Source organism: Somniosus microcephalus, chromosome 16, assembly GCF_052327205.1.
Source record: "Somniosus microcephalus isolate GS21.2 chromosome 16, FLI_Smic_1.0, whole genome shotgun sequence".
Taxonomy (NCBI): Eukaryota; Metazoa; Chordata; class Chondrichthyes; order Squaliformes; family Somniosidae; genus Somniosus; species Somniosus microcephalus.
In genome coordinates, this window is record NC_141002.1 from 24,477,183 (window position 1) to 24,494,105 (window position 16,923).

The following is a 16,923-nucleotide window of genomic DNA, read 5'->3' on the forward strand; positions in this document are numbered from 1 at the left end:
TCTATTTTCTTACTGATTATGCTTCTATGAAGCATCTTCAGATGTTTATCTATATTAAAGGCTTGATAGAAATGCTAATTGTATGATCTCGCAATGTTCAACACGACCAATGATTGTGTGTAGAGCAGACTGGCTGCTGAGAACGAGACCCACAAGTTGCAAAAACATTCCCAGCACGTTGATTTGTTATCAGTTGAAAATACTTCTCCTTACAAAGGGAACAAACCTCATGTCCACTAGGATCAGAAAAGAAAAAACTGCTGAACATGTCATGATAGGAGCCACAAAAATGAGAGGTTGCTAGCATCGGGGAGCAAGACGCTGAAGGGGAAACAAATAACCTGGAAAATCAATGATAAACCACCAATGGAAAACATTGCAATCGGTGGGGCTGCCAAACAAAATACAACAAAAGCAGTAAAGAATGTGGGTGAAAAGCTAGTAAAGCTACTTCAAGAAGCGTATTGGTGCGTTCTTTCAAGATGAATCTGTACATGCACTTTCCTTCCCCAGAAGCCCAAGCTTTCTGCATACTAATGCTCTCTTTGGCAGAAAACAAGTCAGATGTTGGTTATGAGATGAGACAATGGTAATACATGTGTGGGAGAGGACTGAAGGTGGTGAAGAAAAATGCAATGCGAGAGGAGAAATTGAAGAAAGAGGGATGTTAAAAAAGAGAGCAAATAACGGGAGAGGATATGGGGGTGGGGCGGGGGGCACGTAATCCAACAGAGGAATGAAAGAGCAAAATAAAAGGGTACCATCCAAATTTCAAGTCAACTGGTGGAAAAATTAAAATATTGAGTTAGGCTTCAAATTTCTTGTATGTTATATTTCTATTAGTGGTAGCTAGTCACAATATCCATGAACGTACACGTATACTACATTCGAAACGTTTAACTCTTTACTATATGTTTTTTTTTTATGGCTCCTGAACTTTGAAATGTTTCCAAATTAGGAAAGACACAACCCAATGAAGCATTGAACCAAAAGGACTAGAGAATCACAGCTTGCATCCCCAAGTTAACTCATCTCAGGGCAGCAATTGTAGTCATTATTTGTGTGCTGGAGAATCAAAAAATCAGCTGGGGTTTCTTCTCCTGATTGCTATCCAGTGACCCATGTGAGAAAGTGGGAATGTGTGGCTGTTGGGTGAGAACAAGATCATGCTCTTCATGGCAGACTAGAATGCCAATAGTGGCTGGGCTCACACATTCCAAATGACCACTTGTGAGCTGTAGGATTGCCAGTGCCTGTGGAACTCTAAGGAAATCAATGCTAACAGGATAGTAGGCAGAAATTGGTGGGGGCAAAAAACTGTCCTTGGCATAACTATTGATTTTGGCTCAAATGCAAGTATATCGAATCATTAAAGGAAGGCCCAGTTAAGTTTAGCGCGTCTCTTTTGGATCGTGATTATAAATATACGCTTACAGATTTAATGTGGGGGAAAGAAAAGCACTTTTAAAAACTTTACATTAACTACCACATATTCTGTGGCTTTGCTCGCAATAAGGTATAATGTAAGGTGTTATCAATGAAATGTCAGTGTGATGGGGAAACTTACATGTAGGCAGTATGACACTTGGAGGACATGCATGCTGTACAAAAGAATTTAAATGTATTAAATGGATCTGCATTTATATGTCCTGGAAGATTGACATCACCAAAATACTTGTGTAGATAGGATATTAATTTTCTAGTTTTAAAATAAATGCAATGTGGAAGTTGTAAAGAATAATAACCATAACAGAAAGTGTTTTAAATCGAATCTTTGATAATATTCTAACAGGGATAACTTCAGAAGAAAGAATATATATTCCTCTCCGCATGTAAGAGAACGTTTCTCTCATAAAAGGGAAACACCCTACCGCAGAAGAGAATCTCCTCACAGCCGCTCCGGATCAAGCATCAGCAGCAGAAGCTACTCCCCAGAAAAAAACAAGCCACCTTCCTATCAGTCCCAGTTCAGCAAAAGTAAGTATACAAATGGAAGGAAAGAGCACTTCCATTTGCTAAGGTACAATTTTTAAATGTGCTAATTTAAAGCTCTTATTGAATGATTCAAAACTATACGGTTGTTATTGCAGATAATAAAACGATTGGTTATAAAATAATTTACGATTCGCTTGGCAAATATTGTCATTTTGAACCATATTAAACCAGAAACAATTGAAGAGGAATGTAAATGTTGCAGGGAGAGTAGGACAAAATGCTTCTCACCCCCTCTGCACGCCACCCACACTCATAAGTCAAAATATTACTTCAAGGAACTTGTATCTTTATAAGGTTGGTTAAAACCACTTCATTGCCACCAATATCTGCTATTTAAGATCTTGAGGTTCAGCAGGGATGTGAGGTGTGGAAAGGAGTATAGGAAGTGCTGTGGAATGGTTGCTGAATGGGAAACATTGAAGCTGGGAAAGCTCTATCAGTGTATATATGCATCAGTACTGACTTTCTAATTATTCTCTTCAGTGCCGAGCGGTACAAGTCAACTTATTTCTTCCACTACATTACATTCAGAAGATTGTGCTTTAGGTTGTTTCTGTAACAAAGTCCCATTTTATGTAGACAGGTTGCCATAGAATGAATCATAGAATGGTTACAGCACGGAAGGAGGCCATTCGGCCCGTCAATCCCGTGCTGGCTCTCTACAAGAGCACTTCAGCTAGTCCTTCTTCCCCGCCCTTTCCCCATAGCCCTGCAAATTTTTGTCCTTCAGGTACTTATCCAATTCCCTTTTGAAAGCCACGATTCAATCTGCCTTCACCCCCTTTTCAGGCAGTGCATTCCAGATCATAACCACTCGCTGCATTGTCAGCCTGGCTCAACACCCAGTAGGAGAACCAGCTAGATACATTGGAGGGAGTCGCCACCCGCTCCCATTGGACGCGAGTACCTTGCTAGATATCAACCCAGTGTTCCGAACTCTCGTCTCCGTTCGGTAGGACTGACGAGTGGGGCTTGGATCCATGACTTGTGACTGAGAGGCGGGAATGCTACCACTAAGCCAAGGCGCTCACTCCGCCAGTACTGAGTTTAGAAAGTTACGAAAGATCATTGACCTGAAACGTTAGCTCTGTTTCTCTCTCCACAGATGCTGCCTGACCTGCTGAGTATTTCCAGCATTTTCTGTTTTTATATTAGGAAGTTAAAATTGTGTTTCTTCATGAAAGATATGAGATGGAAAATAACCTTTTAACTTTGAGTCCCTCCAACAGAGTAGCAGTTTCTCCAAACATTTCTTACCTAGGCAAGGGCAGTAATTTTAACTTTCTCCTTTTTTCCTCCCGAGCACATAGGCTCAATTGCTATTGCCTTCCAGTGAAACCATAGAACAGCTTCTTGGTGCTTCACAAAAAGCTGTAGTTAGGCTACTGAAATGTAAATCCAAATTTAAGCACTTGAGTAGTACCCCTCCATGTGTTCCAATTGGTCCCAGTTGCCAGCGCTAACTTGTTCTTTGCTCTGAATCTGCACCTCTTCTTAGGCAGTCCCTTGGAACCGAGGATGACTTGCTTCCACATTAAAAATGAGTTCTCAGGTGACTGATGAGCCCAATGCAGGACCTACAGTCTCTCACAAGTGGGGCAGACGGTGGTTGAAGGGGCGGGTGGGTGGGGTGCTTGGGTTGACGTGCGCTGCTTGCGCTTGGCTTCCGCTTGCTCCCGGCGAAGAGACTCGGTGTTCGGCACCTTCCCGGATGCTTCTCCTCCACTTCTCTGGTCTTGGGCCAGGATTCCCAGGTGTCAGTGGGGATGTTGCACTTTTTCAAGGCGGCTTTGAGGGTGTCCTTGAAGCATTTCCTCTGCCCACCTGGGGCTCTCTTGCCACGTCGGAGGGCCGAGTAGAGCGCTTGTTTCGGGAGTCTCGTATCGGGCATGCAGACGATGTGACCCGTCCATCGGAGCTGATCAAGCGTGGTCAAAGCTTCCATGCTGGGGATGTTGGCCTGAGCGAGAACACTGACGTTGGTGCGCCTATCCTGCCAATGGTTTTGCAGGATCTTGCGGAGGCAGCGTTGGTGGTGCCTGTCCAGTGCTTTGAGGTGCCTGCTGTACATGGTCCATGTCTCTGAGGCATACAGCAGGGCGGGTATCATTGCTGCTCTGTAGACCATGAGCTTAGTGCCGGGTTTGAGGTCCTGGTTTTCAAACACTTTCTTCCTCAGGCGACTGAAGGCTGCACTGTCACACTGAAGGTGGAGGAATTTCTTCACCCAGAGAGTGGTGAACCTGTGGAATTCTCTACCACTGAAGGCAGTTGAGGCCAATTCATTAAATATATTCAAGAAAGAGTTATATATATTTCTTAAGGCTAAAGGGATCAAGGGATATGGGGAGAAAGCAGGGACAGGGTACTGAATTTGGATGATCAGCCATGATCTTATTAAATGGCGGAGCAGGCTCGAGGGGCTGAATGGCCTACTCCTGCTCCTATCTTCTATGTTTCTGTTTCATCATCGACGTCTGCCCTTGTTGACAGTAGGCTCCCGAGGTATAGAAAGTATTCCATGTTGTCCAAGGCCTTGCGTGGATTTTGATAATCGGGGGGCAGTACTATGTGGCGGGGGCAGGTTGGTAGAGGATCTTTGTCTTACAGATGTTTAGTGTAAGGCCCATGTTTTCATATGCTTCGGTGAAGATGTTTGGAGTTCGACCTCCGAGTGAGCGCAGACGCAAGCGTCTTCTGCATACTGTAATTTGACGACAGAAGATGGGATGACCTTGGATCTTGGCTGGAGGTGACAGAGGTTGAACAGTTTCCCGTTTGTTATGTAAATTAGCTCCATTCCAGCGGGGAGCTTATTGAGGGTGAGATGCAGCATTGCAGCAAGGAAGATCGAGAAGAGCGTTGGTGCGATGACACAGCCTTGCATGACACAGGTCCGTACGTGAATTGGGCCTGTGGTGGAACCGTTGGTCAGGATCATGGCTTGCATGTCATCGTGAAGCAGGCGGAGGATGGTGACAAATGTTTGAGGGCAGCCGAATTTGAGGAGGACACTCCATAATCCCTCACGGTTGACAGTGTCGAAGGCCTTTGTGAGATCAAAGAAGGCCATGTACAGTGGTTGGTGCTGTTCCCTGCATTTCTCTTGTAATTGACGCGCGGTGAAGATCGTGTCCATTGTGCCCCTTAGTGGGCGGAATCCGCATCGCGACTCCGGGAGGAACTCTTCGGCCACTGGGAGAAGGCGACTGAGGAGGATTCTTGCGATGACTTTCCCTGTGGCAGACAGCAGGGAAACTCCTCTGTAATTACCACAATCGGACTTGTCACCTTTTTTGAAGATGGTCACAATTACGGCGTCTTTGAGATCCCCTGGCATGCTCTCCTCCTTCCAGATAAGAGAAATGAGTTTATGAATTCGCGCCAGTAGTGCTTCTCTGCCATGCTATAGTGCCTCGGCAGGGATTCCATCTGCTCCTGAGGCCTTGTTGTTCTTCAGTTGTCAGATGGCCTTTTCAGTCTCATGTCGGGCTGGGGTTGTGCTGAGATGGTGGCAGGTAGCATGCTGCGGGATGGAGTTGAGGACACTCGCGTCAAAGACAGCGTCTCGGTTAAGGAAATCTTCAAAGTGCTCCTTCCAGCGGGCACTGACTGCCTCTCTGTCCTTGATTAGTACCTCTCCGTTCTTGGCCCGCAGTGGGGTAGGACCTTGGGTGCTTGGGCCGTAGATGGTCTTGACTGTGCTAAAAGAAATCCACGCACGTCGTGTTTGTTGGCTAGCTGCTGGATCTCCTACGCTTTCTCCACCCACCATCTGTTCTTTAGGTCACGAGTTTTTTGTTGGACCTCTGCCTTCAGGCGTCTGTAGAGCTGCTTTCTTGCTCTCGAGTTGTGTTGCTGTTTCCAAATCGGGAATGCCTTGTGCTTGCGGCTTATTAGCTCCTGGATCTCCTGGTCGTTCTCATCGAACCAGTCTTGGTGTTTTCTGGTCGAGTGACCAAGCGTCTCTTCACAGGTGCTGATTATGGAGGCCTTGAGTGCAGACCAGGCGCTGTGGACACTGTCTCTGCATCACTGGGAGTCGTCAGGTTGTTTCTCAGGCGCAGGCTGAATAGGGCTTTCTTAGCGGGGTCTTTGAGTGCTCCAGCGTTGATTTTCCTGCGGCATTGTTTCTGTTGCCGCCGCTGTTTTGGGGCTACATTGATGGAGATGACAGAGCGGATTAGGCAGTGGTCTGTCCAGCAGTCATCAGCTCCTGTCATGGCGTGGGTGATGCGGATGTCCTTGCGGTCCCTCGCTCGGACGATGACGTAGTCCAGCAGATGCCAGTGCTTGGAGCGAAGGTGCTGTCATGAAGCCTTGTACTTATCTCTCTGACAATAAGGTGTTGGTTATGACAAGGCCATGTTCTGAGCATTTCAACAGGAGGAGGGTACCGTTGGAGTTGGCTTTCCCTACCCCCTCTCTGCTGATCACACCTCCCCCGAGGTCTGTGTCCTTTCCAACTCTGGCGTTAAAGTCGCCAAGGAGGATCAGCTTGTCGCCCGTTGGAACTCGGGACAGGGATTGTTCGAGGCTGGAGTAGAATTCCTCTTTGGTCTCGTCTGTGGCTTCCAGTGTTGGGGCGTATGCACTGAAGGCCGTAGTGCACTGGCTAGGGTGAGCCGAAGAGTCATGAGGCGCTCGTTTATACCGCTAGGAGAGTCTCTGAGACACCCAACTGGTTCAATTTTTATGGCAAAGCTTACCCCATGGAGGCGGCGTTCTTCTTCAGGTTTACCTTTCCAGAAGAAGGCGTAGTCACCGCCTTGCTCCTTGAGCTGGCCTTCCCCTGCCTGCCGGGTCTCACTTAGGGCGGCGATGTCAATGTCGAAACGTCTGAGCTCCCAGGCAACGATAGCAGTACGGCGTTCCGGTCTATCACTGTTGGGGTTGTCCAGGAGGGTCCTGACGTTCCAGGTCCCGAACTTCATTTTAAAGGGTGGAAGATGCCTGTGCGTGAATTCTTTTAACGTGGGGTGGCCGTTGCACACCAGCTACCACACAGGCTTGGCAGAGCAAGGTCTTGGTCCAATGGCAAGGGGATCCAAGACGATTGGAGACCAGGCTCTGCTACAACGGCCTAGATCTCACACACAAACATACTGCTACTGTTCTCCTCCCTCCTTCCCGCAGGCCCTTTCTGCCTGGGTTTTGTAGGATGCACTGTGGTCTACCCGACCTCGCTGTTGGCCCGTGCCGCACCTTCCCCGGGCCCCGACCCCGCTGCTGGTCCACGCTGCGCCACTCCTGAGCCTTGATCTTGCTGCTGGGCTCGTCCTCGTTCCTGGGTCCCGGCCTCGGACATGAATGATGTTGTCTCTCACAGGATCAAATTAGCACTGATATTCTCACAATCCCTGGCCCCGAGCTCCACTCGCGATCCACTAGTCACTAGATCATTAGTCCAGTGGCGAAGCGTAATCTCGACGGCAGAGAGGTCTGGGAATTTGGAAGCTAAGTTTAAGTGAAGAGCCAGTTCTCACTGATGAGAACAAAGAACAGGCATGGTTGGGGGATGGGCAGTGGGCTCAGGTAACTTTAACCTTGCAGCTTGAATTTGCAGTTAGGGATAAAATGCACCCACTATTAGAGCCAGGGGAACTTACACTGCAGAAGAGAGGAGACTGGGGGGAGAAAGAGCAAAGGATGGCAAAGGAGCTCCCTAGGGAGCTGCCAGTCCAGGAGCCATCTGAATCTCCACTGGTTCACTCAACCACATATCAATATCACCGATGTCCACATCTGATTCCCAACTGTACTAATGCCAACCTCCAGGAGATGGTCTCGCACTATAGAGAAGTTATGTTAAACTTATATAGAACCTTGCTTAGAGCACATGGAGCACTTTGCACCGTTCTTGCCTCCATATTACAAAAAGGATATAGAAGCACTGGAGAAAGTGCAAAAAATGATTTACAAAGATGATACCAGAACTGAGAAGCTGCAACTTCCAGGAAAGGCTGAACAGGCTGGGGCTCTTTTCTCTAGAAAAGAGAAGACCGAGAGAGGATCTGCTAGAGGTCTTTAAACTTATGAAGGTGTTCGATAGTGTAGATGCAGAGAAGATGTTTCCACGTGTAAGAGAGTCCAAAACTAAAATACCCTTTTTTTTCTGGCATTCCGAAGAAGGTAACTAAGCAATCTTTGCATCATGTATTTATCTATCGATCCAGATCTGTCTCTCTGTCTGTCTCTCTGGCCGGCTATACAATCAAAAGTTATAGAGCACATATGTTATATCAAAAGAAAGCTCATCATTAGGGGACTCTTGTAGGCATATTTACTTTTTGCTCAGACAAAAATTGTGCCGACGGTATCCAAAAAACGTTCAAAATTCCTCTCATTATCCGCTCATTTCCATCGAGTGGGGGGCGGGCCATCCTACAGTTGAGTGACGTGATGATTGACCAATCCTACAGTTCAGTGACCTGACGGTTGACCAATCGGTGCGTGTGTGGGCGGGCGTTATCATTCTGAACCGAGGTGAGTCGCCGCCATCTTGATTCTAAACTTTTCATTTCTTTTTCCCGCTTTCTGCGTCTTTAAAAAAAAAAAAAGTTGCTTTTAAAACACACATTGTTTTTAAAAAAAGTTAATTACTTTCTAAATCTTTTACCTAATCTCATTAATTTTCCTACCTTTCCCCGTTTTTGCAGGTAGGCCTCGAAGCTTGGGCGTCTGTTGCCAGCCATGCTGGACCCCAGGCAATTGTTTTGTGGCAAGCTCCTCCCACCCCTCACCCCCCACCCCCCAGCTGGGCCCGATTCCGAACCAGCGGCCAGCCATCTTGGTAAAGGCTGGCTGGGCTCACTGCAAGTTCCTCGCGCTTCATTCACACTTGCGCTGCACGGCGCACGCGTACCTCCACACAGAGCGCGGCCAGAGGGAAGCGAGCAGGTTAGCGGGGGTGGGGGGTGCTCAGGAGGGGAGGGGGAGCGGAGAGGGTTACCCCGGCAACCGGGCTCGCCAGCCGCAATCGGCCGTCTCAAGCCGCTCAGGCCCAGGCCCGGTCCCGGAGATCGGGAGGCGGAGAGAGGAGGAGGGTTACCAAGGCAACCGGGCCCGGTCGGCCGTCTCAAGCCGCCCAGGCCCGGTCCCGGAGATCGGGAGGCGGAGAGGGGAGGAGGGTTACCAAGGCAACCGGGCCCGGCCAGCCGCAATCGGCCGTCTCAAGCCGCCTCGGGCCCGGCCTCGGGCTGACCGGGGCGCTGCGCTCGGCATGTCAGTGCGTGGGGCGGCACGAAGCTCAGCGGAGCCATCGCCGGCAGAGGGGAGAGGGTCTGCCCCTCCCTCTGCCTCTCCCTCTCCCCCTCCCCCTCCCCCCTCCCTCTCCCCCCCCCCTCCCCCTCCCCCTCCCTCTCCCCCCCCTCTCCACTCCTTCCGCCCCCTCCCTTTCCCTTCCCCCTCTCCCCCCTCCTCTCTTCCCCCTCCCCCTCCATTCCTCCTTCCTCCCCCCTCCCCCCCCCCTTCCTCCCCCCTCCCCCCCCTTCCTCCCCCTCCCCCCCCTTCCTCCCCCTCCCCCCCCTTCCTCCCCCTTCCTCCCTTCCCCCCCTTCCTCCCCCTTCCACCCCCTCCCCCCCTTCCACCCCCTTCCTCCTCCTCCCCCCTTCCTCCCCCTCCCCCCCTTCCTCCCCCTCCCCCCTTCCTCCCCCTCCCCCCTTCCTCCCCCTCCCCCCTTCCTCCCCCTCCCCCCTTCCTCTTCCTCCCCTCCCCTTCCTCCCCCTCCCCCCTTCCTCCCCTCCCCCCTTCCTCCTCCCCCTCCCCCCTTCCTCCCCCTCCCCCCCTCCTCCCCCTCCCTCCTCCCCCTCCTCCCTCCCTCCCCCTCCTCCCTCCCCCCTCCCTCCCCCCTTCCTCCCCCCTTCCTCCCCCTCCCCCCTTCCTCCCCTCTTCCTCCCCCCTTCCTCCCCCTCCCCCCTTCCCCCCCCTTCCTCCCCCCCTTCCTTCCTCCCCCGCCTTCCCTCCCCCCTTCCTCCCCCTCCCCCCTTCCCCCCCCCCTTCCTCCCCCCCTTCCTTCCTCCCCCGCCTTCCCTCCCCCCTTCCTCCCCCTTCCCCCTTCCTCCCCCCTTCCCCTCCCCTTTCCCTCACCTCCCCTTCCCCCTCCCCCCCTCCCCTTTCCCCCCCCTCCCCTTTCTCCTCCCTCCCCTTTCCCCCCTCCCTCCCCTTTCCCCAGTCACGCTCTCTCTTCCCTCCTCCCTCCCCTTTCCCCCCAGTCACGCTCTCTCTTCCCCCCACCCCCCAGTCGCTCTCTCTCTTCCCCCCCCAGTCGCGCTCTCTCTCTTTTCCAACAACAACATGCCCTCAAAAGACCCTCGGCACCGCCGGGCACTTCAGCTAGTACTTCAATAAATGGGTTTAGCACTAGAAATCATCAAGAATATTTTGAAACTGCCTCATTTAACTGCTGAACTTTTTTCTGTGCATGTGGACAAGCAAGAGACTGATGCTTTGCGATTTTCTGATTAGAAGTAAAATGTTAACAGTTCATGCTGTGTTTCCCTTTTCGTGCACTGTTGATACAAAATGTAATACGATTATAGCACTTGTTTAGTGAGGCTAATTATATATCATTATTGTGTGTATGTCAACTTGATCTTATTTCCATTGTAGCTAGAAAACATGTGGAGAATAATGTGAAATGTTCTAGAAAGGCAGATACTGATTGAGAAAATCAGAAAAAATAAAATAATTGGAGTTGTATTTGCTATTAATGGTTAGCAGCAGATATCTCTCCAAAAGATAACCATCATATTACCTTTCCTTCTGTGCAACATTAAACACTACCAACTTTTTTTTATTATGGAAGTCATCTATTTAAAAGTCAGTGTCTATGCAGTAAGTACGTTTTAGCTGCTTTTCTTGGATTTATTGGTATGCTGGTGCTGCTGGTTCCTGACCTTTAAGGAAAAGTGACTGTTAAGTTAGGCGGGGAGCAGGCATATGTTCATTGAGTCTTAAATGCCTAGTGGAACTTATGTCGGACAATGCCAGAGTTGTTCTGGATAAGGGGACTGGTGGCTTCCACCAAGTTGTCCAAGACAAGTGGCTGTTTTTCTGAAAGTATACAGACTTCCCCATCCCCTAGTTTGTCTAGTATCTCCTTTCTTTCTGTCTTAACTGTTGTAATATTCCTCGACTTCGATTGGTGTCATTTTCACTTTGTTTGCATCTTCAGGGAAAACTAAGGCTAAGGCCTCGATTTTTAACTGAGCCGTGGAGGCGGACTTGGAGGCGTGCGGGGGGGTTAAAATCGCAAAAACTGGCAGGCAGGGCCCCCCCCTGCCTGGTTCCCGACTCCGAGCCATTTTTACTCGGGCGTGTCTGATGGTCCCGAATCCGCTCCGCATCCAACAGGCTCTTAATCGCCACTAAATGGCCTTTATAATGCCATTTTAACAGTCCCTTGCACTTTTAACTCTTTTCCCACGTAAAACACGCCTGGTGGGAATCACGACTGAAACCTGGCGGGAGCACTATTGGCTTGCTGACTATCAGCTGCAGGTCAACCATTAAAGAGGAGATTTGATCAGCCATCATTTGCAGGTGGCAGGACTTGTTGTCTCAGGCCTGGGGCAACTTTTACCAGGCTTAACCACACCTGTGGAAGGTTGGAGCCTCACACACATCTCCAGTGTGAACTCCTGGGAAACCACTCTCGCCACCTTCACTCAGCGCTTCCTCAATGGAGGCATATGCCAAAAGCATGGGAGCCATTTTTTTCCTTCCCTTCTGGGCATTAGAGGAGCTCGCGCGGCAGCAGCATAACCAGGAACAACAGCAACACCAGCAACGGCAGCAGCGACAGGCTGCTGCTCACCCACCTGAGGCAGCACAGGCCAGAAGGGGCCAGTGCCTGGAAGCCTGTCGGCACAGGAGATACCCCCAAAACAGGGTCTACAGACACAGGGTCAGCTACCTCAACATGACTGAGCAACAGTGCCAAAGGCGGCTCCGACTTTCGCGAGAGGTAGTGACTGACATCTGCGCAATGCTACAGCAAGACCTGCTGCCCAGAGGATCAGGTGGACACTCCTTACCAGTGGCCATCAAAGTCACCACTGCACTCAACTTTTTTGCCTCAGGCTCATTCCAGGGATCATCAGCAGACATCAGCGGCATCTCCCAGTCAGCTGCACACACTTGCATCACGCAGGTAACCTTTGCCCTCGCGCACAATCACATCTATTTCACCAAGGATCGCGTAAGTGTGGTGGCGCGAGCGGTTGGATTAGCTCATCTGGCAGACTTTCCAAGGGTGCAGGGCGTCGTTGACTGCACACGTGGCCCTTAGGGCACCCCATCGCAATCCAGGTATTTTTGTCAACTGCAAGGGCTTCCACTCCCTTAACGTTCAGCTGGTGTGTGACCACAAGAAGGAGATTTTGCATGTTTGTGCCATGTACCCTGGCAGTTGCCATGACTCCTTCATACTGCGCCAGTCTAGTTTGCCTCCGCTATTCAGGCCGTCAGACCAACTTCACGGATGGCTACTTGGAGACGAGGGCTATCCCCTGAGGACTTGGCTAATGACGCCGTTGAGGAGGCCAGCCGACGAAGCTGAGCAGCGCTACAACTCCAGCCACATTTCCACCAGATCCATTATCGAGCAAACTTTTTGCGGAAGATGCGCTTCAGATGCCTGGATAGATCAGGTGGAGCCCTGCAGTACTCAGCAGCCAGGGCCTCCAGAATCGTTGTGGTTTGCTGTGCACTTTACAACATGGCACAGCATCGTGGTTTGCAGATTCCTAAGGACCAAGTGGCTCCTCTCATACCCTCCTCAGATGATGATGAGGAGGAGGAGGAGGGCGAAAACTACCATCCTGCAGAGGACCAACAACCAGCGGCAGCATTACGCCAGAACATTGCTGCCTGGGATGCAAGGAACTCACTCATCCTGGCCAGATTTGCTTAGCCTAGCCAATCGAGCACTTTTGCCTCGCAGTTTCTTACCTGAGCATCGACAATGGCCAAGACCCTGCGGATTCCTAGCTATTTGTCCAGCATACTGACAATTGCAAGTAATCCTAAGCCCTCAATGTGAAAGTCCCATTCGTGAAATGACACACGCCACAAATACAGCAATAGCCATCAGACTTCTTATTGACAGAATTCATCTGATGGCTTTTTTTAAACAATATATAAAATTTCACCCAAGTGACTACCTTTGTGACTACTTGTGCTTTATTTTCCTCTTGCGCGTGCTCCAACGTCGTGGTTCCCCTGTGGCTTCAGCAGATGTGGAGGCCCCTTGCTCACTTTCCTGCTGCTCCTGTCTCGACACCTTTGGCGGGCATCCTCTGGGGTGGCGAGCCTGTGAGGGCTCGTCAACAGCCAACAGCCTGCTGCTCCTGCGGCTGTGCAGGGGTTGAGACGTCTATCTCACTTGGGTGTGGACTCCGGTGGGGCTCTGACCGAGGACTCTGCAGTGGCATGGAAGTGTGAGCACCTGGAGAGGAACCCCCACTTCCTTGAGGTCTGCCACCAACCTTCCTCTCATGGGTCAGCTCCCCCTCCGCGCCTGCAAGTGGCTGGAGAGCACCTTGCTGCACATCAGGGGGGCCATGTGGACCCGTATCTGCAATGGCAGTCCTACTCAGAAGGACTTCCATGAAGGTCTGGTTTCTCTGTTCAATAGATGCCCATCGCTCCTCAAGAGATGTCATTCTATTCTGAACACTCACCATGTTTTCCATACCCTGGCAACTAACCTCCTCCATGGCCGTAGCCCTCCTCTCCTCTACCATAGCCAGCCTTACCACGGAGGCAGCAATCATTTCCACGTAGGTAGCCATCCTTTCAGTGTTGATGCGTTCATGCGTCAATGACTCCACAAAGGCTCTACTCATGTTCGCTATGGACTCCTCCATTTGCTCCACACTCGCAGCGACCCAGAGACAAAACCTGCCAGAGACTCCTGCATCTGTGCATGGAGTTCCATCACCTCTGATCTTATGCATGGACCCAGAGGCAGAGGGTCGACATGCAGCTGAGCCGAGCTGGCAGAGTCCTGCGCCCTCCGACTAGCACTCTCCACTGCTGTTCCTGTCTCCACAATCTGCTGATGCTCACTTGTGAGCTGTGATACACCAGGCGACAACACTACTCTATGTCCCGAAGGTCCCACCGAGGTGTGAGTGTCTGCGCTGGTGCTGGGTGCGCTTATTTCTGCTGATGCTGCGCCCTCAGAGGTTGCAGATTCCTCTGAGGAGTCTGGAAGCTCAGGCTCTTCTTCCTGGACAGTGGGGACGGGGGCTCTCGATGGTCCTGTGGGGGAGTAAAGGAAAGAGTTAGAGATGTGAGGTCGAGGTTACATGCACATTGCATATTGCAGATGATCATAATTTCATCTGTTATAGCTTCAGAATCATTATCAGCAACTCATGCAATGTCAGTGAGAGAGATGGAAAACTATTCTGTCACCAGCTTGCTGTGATGCACCCGTCTGTCCGTCCCCAACGTGCGCATCTTTTTCAACCCCGACAATTTCCAGGACGGCTTCCTCCCAGGGGGTGAGCTGGGCTAATGATGGTGGGCCTCCTCCTGTCCTGGCTCTTTCCCCTTTATTGTGAGCTCTCTTTTCCTGCAATGGGGGAGACAAATGGAGGTTGAGTGAGAATGAAGGAGTGAGTGTAGAGATTGCATAGCATAGATACTTAGAAGGAGACAAAGATGGAGTGAGGTTGCAAGACCAAGGGCCCTCCCTGTGTGTTGTCAATTGTGTTCAAAGCATCAGAGTGATAAGAAGTGTGAGGGCTGCATGGTGGAATAGTTACGTGAATGTGAGCATAGAGAGAGAGGGAATGGGTAAGGGTGCATGGATGTGAGTGTCAAGTGGGATGTGGAGGAAGAGATTGCTAAAGCTGAGTGCTGGTGAGGAAAGGCAATGGGGATCAGATTGAGGGTGATGGGAACTTCATACTTACTTTTCCAGTGCGTTGAAGGTCATGGTGCGCCGTGTGACCCCCAAGGAGTTAACCTCCCCAGCCACCTGTATCCACACAGCCTTGGTCTGACTGGGAGGCCTCTTCCTCCCCGATGAAGGGAACAGGATCTCCGTGTGGGCCCTAGCCCCATCCACCAACGCCTGTAGTGCTGCCTCATCAAACTTAGGAGCTGCTCTTGGCCTCCCGCTGGCCATTGTTCCTGCAGGTTCCTGTGCCATCAAATGGAGAAAGCTTGGCAGTCTGCAGAAGAAGCAAGGCTTGCTGTGGACCTTAAATGCAGCAGCAATGATGACGTCCTCGGAGGGGACTTTCAGTCATGAAAAACCCATTTGCAAAGGCTTCCCACACGTTGGAAATCAATTGGCCAATTGAGTTAAAATTGCATCAATCTCCCACACCCATTTAGATTCGTGTGAGAAACACGAAATTCGGGGAACCCGACAATTGCCCGCACCTGAATTAAAATCGAGGCCTAAGCATCTGCTCAGTGTCCTCTCCTGTGATTTTATCTTGCTCATCCTTTAGTGGCCCTATCGTAATGCGCTTATAGAATACTTTACTATTTTTATATTCTTTGATATTTTCATTTCATATTTCCTCTTTTTCCTCCTAATTGTTGTTTTAACTTCTTTCCTAAGCTCATGACGTCCCCTTTGTCATCCTCCTTTATTGTTAATGTACTTTGTTACGCCTTTTTTTTTCAGATTCAGCTTTATCATCGCCTCTTTATTTATCCATGCCACCTCATTCTTGGCTAGCTTGTTCTTTAGTGGAATATACTTATCTTGGAACTATTGATCTCTCCTTTTAAATATTGCCCATTTCTCCAGTTTATCTTCCTGAGCTCTATCCTCATTCCCTCATAGTTGGCTTTTTTCCAGTCCACTGCTTTGGTCTTTGTACTATCTATATCTCTTAATCATTACCGTAATTTTTTTATATTGCGATTGCTATTCCCTAGACATTTTCCCACGCTTATTTCTCTTAGCTGCTCCAGTTCATTTCCCATTTCTAGGTCTAATAGTGCTTTCTCCCTTGTTGTGCTTCTTGCATATTGGGCCACAAAGGAGTCTTGTACAAACTGTAAAACTCCATCCACCTTCTCCCCTTTCGCTCCCTCTTCCAGCCAGTTTATTTGGGGGTACAGGTAGACTATCCTTTATCCGCACTTCCGAAAACCTCTAAAAACCGAAAGTTTTTTCGTGGAGCGTAAGTCGTGCGCACGACATGACCCGAGTGGTGCCAAACATGACAGGAGTGGTCCGGGAGCTCTGCCTTTCCCTGTGAGCAGGGCAGAGGGTCACAGAGTTCCCTCCTGGGTAGGAGATTGCAGGCCGAGCCGGGCAGTGTGAAGGAGGTACCGGGAGAGTCAACCCAACAATACAGCGGCCCGTCCGATAGCTGCAGCGGCCCGTCCAATAGTCTTTTCTTCCGCCCCCCCCACCCCCCGACCTGATTTGCAGGCCAGCTTAGTGTAGGAGTCAGCCGATATCCGGCTTTCCCACAACTGGCAGCAGCAGTCGAGCCCCAGACCCCCGCTAAGTCAAGGAATTCCGATACGGAGCAGATCTAGCGGCAGAAATCAGCAGCCGTTTTGTTAGGTTTTTTTTCTTCCCCTAGCATTTTTTTAAACAGTCAGGCTGTGGAAAGAGTCTCTAGCTTAGCAACAGCTTCAGAGACGCTTCCAAGGCAGGGCCCGAGTGTTTACAAGCTGTTGCTAAGCAACAGTGTTTGTTGTCAGATACGGAGATGAAAACCTTCTGAAATCCGAAAACCGAAACACAGCTGGTCCCAAGGTTTTCGGATAAAGGATAGTCTACCTGTAGTTGATTCCGATTCTGTGTTTTTATTCATTTCAAATATTTGCCTGCATATTTCGCCATCAACTACCTTTCCACTATTTAGTGGTCTGTAGTATACCCCTAATAGTGTGACCGATCCCTTCCTATCCTTTATCTCAATCAGTATGGATTCTTTTTCT

General features: G+C 50.1%; 1 protein-coding gene across 5 annotated transcripts in view; it reads left to right on the forward strand.

Annotated features, from left to right (window-relative positions):
- Nucleotides 1-16,923, forward strand: part of pphln1 (periphilin 1) — a 258,281-nt gene that overhangs the window by 69,634 nt on the left and 171,724 nt on the right. For all 5 annotated transcript variants that reach the window (XM_086008692.1, XM_086008690.1, XM_086008695.1 and 2 more), the window contains exon 5: nucleotides 1,793-1,977. In XM_086008692.1, coding sequence (XP_085864818.1) covers nucleotides 1,793-1,977 — 185 coding nt within the window. The remainder of the gene's footprint in view (nucleotides 1-1,792; nucleotides 1,978-16,923) is intronic.